Source organism: Nestor notabilis, unplaced genomic scaffold, assembly GCF_000696875.1.
Source record: "Nestor notabilis isolate BGI_N333 unplaced genomic scaffold, ASM69687v1 scaffold14272, whole genome shotgun sequence".
NCBI classification, from domain to species: Eukaryota; Metazoa; Chordata; class Aves; order Psittaciformes; family Psittacidae; genus Nestor; species Nestor notabilis.
In genome coordinates, this window is record NW_009919787.1 from 23437 (window position 1) to 28525 (window position 5089).

General features: G+C 39.9%; 1 protein-coding gene across 1 annotated transcript in view; it reads right to left on the reverse strand.

Moving 5' to 3' along the window:
• The window catches only part of FAM177A1 (family with sequence similarity 177, member A1), a gene marked incomplete at its 5' end in the record, with an annotated part of 10260 nt that extends 5435 nt beyond the window's left edge, over window positions 1-4825 (reverse strand). The window contains one exon of the mRNA XM_010010385.1: window positions 4649-4825. Within this exon, the coding sequence (XP_010008687.1) occupies window positions 4649-4825 (177 nt within the window). The remainder of the gene's footprint in view (window positions 1-4648) is intronic.
• Between the last annotated feature and the right edge of the window lie 264 nt (window positions 4826-5089).

Sequence of the window (5089 nt, forward strand, 5' to 3'; positions counted from 1 at the left end):
TGGGGCAAGAAGACGTACTGCAGAAAACCAAACTGTTTGAGTGATATGAACAGGCCTGTTAGGCAACAGCTCAGTATAAACTAATCCTACTCCATGAAGTAGCTTTAATACATTGAGTGATACTGGAAAACAGTACCCAAGTCAGGCCCTACTAGTGTTGAGTAAGAACGACATGCCCAGATTCTGTATGTCAACCTCCTCTGGCCAGAGAAGCCTTAACATTCAGTCTTTAATCAATGCAAGGACACTGTAATACTGTATTTCTTGGCTGGAAACAAGGAGCAGCAGTATGGAACTCAGGACACTGGTTTATTGTAAGGGCACAGTATTTCTCCTGCCATCAGTCTCTTCAGTATACATTTCTACAATGCCTGATTATACTATTCAGCTATCCTGACTTGACTTTGTTGTCTAAAATTGAAAACACAATGATTATGACAACTGTTTTTTAAATTACAAAAATTCCCAACATACAATTTTATTCCATCTACTACATTTTAAGTGGGAATGAACATAATGGATTCAACCATTGATAAAACCAAGAGGGCTGTGGTTCAACAACTAAACATGATTTTGTTCCCTAGTATGGGGCTGCTGAAGGGAGCAAACATGGCCCTTGAACTTCCGAGTGCTCCATGTTCCTAAAGAATCCACATCTATATTTGTTTTTGCCAGATTTCAGTCCCTAATAACACTTGAACTTTCCAAAGAACATAGGGTTTTTTTCTGCCAGGAAAAATGGCAAAAAGAAGAAAAAAGTAATTTTCCGATTCAAGAAAAATCAAATCCCATATTTAAGAGTTAATATGCATCACCCAATAGATACTTTTATATTGTTCACTGTGCCAAGATGCTTTTTAAATTAGTTTAATTATTGAGTGATCATTGCTATAACAGGTCCTTCAGCGTGTGCACCATCTAAGACAGGCCAATGAAACCAAGACCTGAAACACACACACCATCCTCCATCATGAAGCTCCTAGTATATCACGAGTTGCTACTACTTGGCCGGTGACTATGTTTCTCTCTCATCCCCAAATTCTTAAAAGAAAATTAGAGTTTACATCCTCTAGAGAAGACTTTTTGCTACTTAAAGTTAAGCTCCTTTTAACCACAGGACATCAAGATAATCTTCCTTCAAGAACGTGATTCGATCTTTCTGAGCACTGAAGGTCAATAAAACTAAATCTCTTCTGGAGCTTTGTTGCAGAGGTGTACTCGGGATGAATTCTAAGGTTATCACCAACAGCTACCTTGCTTACAGTTGCTCTGCAAAGACTTACACACTCCACCTTCTGCCTCCTCATGTAATAGGTGAATGAAACAAAGAGTTTATAGCAAGTGGCACTCCAGGGATAAAGAGAAAGAATATCTTCTAAAACATGTTAAAGAAATTTAATTACTACAAAATAAAGTTTTGGTGGACAGAAGCAAATGGAGATTTGCATATAATGTGTAAGCATCTAAATTTTAGGACAGAATAGAAGACTCAGTTACAATGAAAGCATTTATGTTACTAAAACATTTAATTTTTTATTTGAGAACACTCAGATAATACAGAGTGCTATCATCTAAAAAAACAAGAAATTTATTAAGCATACCATGTGCTCTAGATTCAACTCATTCTTAAAAAAAGACAAACCAAAACATAACAGAGTGGCCACTCCACTCCAAGAATCTTAGTGAACTGAGTGCTGACCTATACAAGTACCAGAATCGTTGTTTCAAAGCAAAATTTAAGACCTAGTACTTTTGGAGAACTTACCTTGTTCTGAGTGGCAGCAGTCCATCACACTGAGTGCTTTGGTTATCGTATTACCAGGATACATACACGTTACTTTGCTTAGGAAGAAAGACACTGTCCCTGTCAGCTTAATTAAACCAAGGTACTTACTGAAGACATTCTTTACAATGTGGCAAACTATTTGTTTCCCTTAAACTCATTCAGAAGCTGCCAGGATGCCAATACCAGCTGAGCTTTGAAATTTCATGATGCAAAGTTTCTATTCAAAATATTAAATGAGCTTTCTCTAAAAATAAATTGGACCAGAAAGAGCTATTACTTGCAACGTACTTTTTCGTATCCCAACTGAGATAACAAGTTTTAGACGTGCTGGTCTCAGCAAACTGACTGTTTAATTGCTTTCACAGAAATCCTACAATAAGAACATTTTTAAGGCAGCAGTTGGCTAAAACATCAAGGCTCAGCTTGGACTAACATTTCTTCATTGAGTGGCTCAGCTGGGATACACGAAGCATGCAGCAGATAAGGTAAACTTCACTTAATAGCAGCCCTTGGTCTAATCAAGTTTATTCTGTCAGGTTACAAAGCAATACATAATAAGGCATACTGTGCTCCACAATAAACTATTCTGGGTTTGGGGGTCCTTTTTTTAAAAAGCGTAATAAAAATTAAGGATTTCATAAAGTATAAAAGGAGAATAAAGCAATCTTAACTGTGCCATACAATATACTCTTCGGTATTCTGAACAAAAACATAAAAATCCTTATTAGGCAAGCAGGAGAAGGATCACACAGCATTCCTGGCTGTTGTGCACGTTTGAGGGCTCTTCACTTAAGTGTCCACTTGTACAGCACGTCTCTTGCCTCACAACACGTAAGTCAAGGCTTGTGAGCCTCCCACCACTGCACCACAGTGGAACTCTTGTACCAAGAGGAAATGGCACGAAGAATTATACAGGTCTGGTCCCCTGCTAATCATAGTTGGGGGAAAAAAAAAACGCATGGATATCTGACATGACCTGCATAGCTGGGAACAGATCTGGCCCTGATGATACCTGGACATTCAGTAAGTTTCACAGTTCTTTCACTTCTTCGAGTAGGCCCTTAGGGAGGAAAAGAAAAACAAAACCAACACCCAGCAAGGCAGCTTAACATCTACTCATTGTTTGTGAGTATAATACATTTATTTTCAATCTATAAACTTCAGGTGTACTTTATACTGATAATATCCTACCTGCGTGCAGGCTAATATTACTCTCTGTTGTACACAAGAACTGCCTAGCAAGAAAGAGACAGCGGTACCATCAATCCCTCTAAGATGAAATACACAGCTCCACCCATGGATCACTAGGAACCCCAACCCCAGCTGAATTCCCACAGCTGAATTCCCACAGTCTCACTGCAGTGCAGCCCTCAAACCACTTTTTGGTTGGTTTTTTTTTCCTCTCTTCAAGGTAAATTCATTTTACAGAGGGGAAGAAAGAGGAACTGATTGACAGCCCTTCCCAAAGCAACTCCTTATAGTTCACCATCACTCTGCACTGCAGTCCCTTCAACAAAGCCAAGCTCTCCCAAGATGGACATACATAAATACAGGGCCTACTACTGTACAGTAAACAGAAAGCTTCTACCACACTTCTTAATTATGGATTCCCAAACGACGGCACAGAAATCACTTCAACAGCAACGTCAAGTAGACAACCGGACACCGGTTTCAGTGCATGCAACGGCTCTCATCTGAAGCGTGGAAACAAGCAGGCCCACACCGGTATTTGCCTCCAGTGTGCCAGCAGGCAGGACTAGTCACTGCACAAAGCAATGACTCCTGGCTGCCTGACTGCACTCCAGCACATTGGAAAGGATCCAGCCTCTAGCTCAATACGGACAACCAAGCCCAGAGAGGGACCAGGCAGGAGCCCCACTGGCAGGCAAGGAGTAGCACTACAGACCCAATTCATGGGGGTAAGAATTGTTGTAGGAGGGTAGAGATGTTTGGGACACCAGTTGGTGGGGTGTCATAAAAGAAACATGAGACTAGGGATGTGCAGAGATGAAGAGAAAGATGCAGATCGTCTCTGGGACTGGCTGCCAGAGGGCAGGGAGCTGCTGCTGCCAGTGCTGGCACGCATGGCTAAACGCTTTGCAAATACACCATCACCACGGAATAGATCATCAGACAGACCAACAGACTAAAACTGATTATGTATGTCATTTTACCTCTAAGTACAGGCCCAGAATCACTGACAAAAAGGAAAATGTATTTTAACAGCTACAATACACGCTACAGGAGATAGCTTTAATTGTCAAAACCTCACCTGAATTTGGACCAATAAATGGAGAATCCATTCACAGGTTGAGCAACACCTTAACAGCTTACAAGGCAGATGAAAATTACATACACAGACTAGGCAGATCCTTTAAAAGCTATTCTTGATGCATCATGAATTATGCCAGTTTTCCTTTATTTCCACAAGTCATGTTTCTTTCCCTTCTAACTCTTTTAATGGTATCAAATTGCCAGTATGGTAACACCAGATTAGAGGTTCAGCTCTCCACTGTCACCAAGCATAAGGAAACAAATGCCTTCCTTGCACGTTTTTTAGACAACTGTACAAATCAAGGAGAGGCCAAGCAAATATTATTAGAGGAAGAATTACTGGAGAGGACAGACTAGAACCATGAAGAAATGAAACCCATTTCTAAGTAACAGGGCTACTTTAAAGGAGGATGACTCCAAGACAAAACTTCTCAGGAATACTTCTCACAGATTTCTCAGTGCCTAGAGCAAATCAAAGTAAGGGACTCTTTAATACTACATCAGATTTGTGACACAAAAATTAAAGTACAAAATGTGGGCAGTTACCCAGTAAACCTGACGTAGTGATTTATCAAGTAAAATACCTACAGGATCTACAGGTGGCAATAGGTCTTTTTTCTCTTGTTCATCTTCCTCTTCATCTGTGCTATATTCTTCCATTGTTTCTCCACTTGCAAAGTGAATAACCCTCCTTGGAATTTTCTTCTTCTTTCCTATGACACCCAGCTCCACATTCTCAAAGCCTCTATCTCCATTTGTAAGTTGCTATAACGAAGTAAAAAAAAAAAATAAAAATCATTATCTCAAGTACACACTTCTGGAACTGGAAAAGTTCCCCCTTAAAAAACTTAGTGAGATATTTAAAACAGTTTAGACTGATTAGTGTATATAGTGGACATTTGCAAGAGCATGGCTGCAGATAAAAGATAGGACTGAAACATTACTGTTTGCAGATACACAAAAACTGGTTTCATCATGAAAAACAACCAAAAGGTAAGTGCCTTCCCGTCAGCATGGAGAGGTGGTATT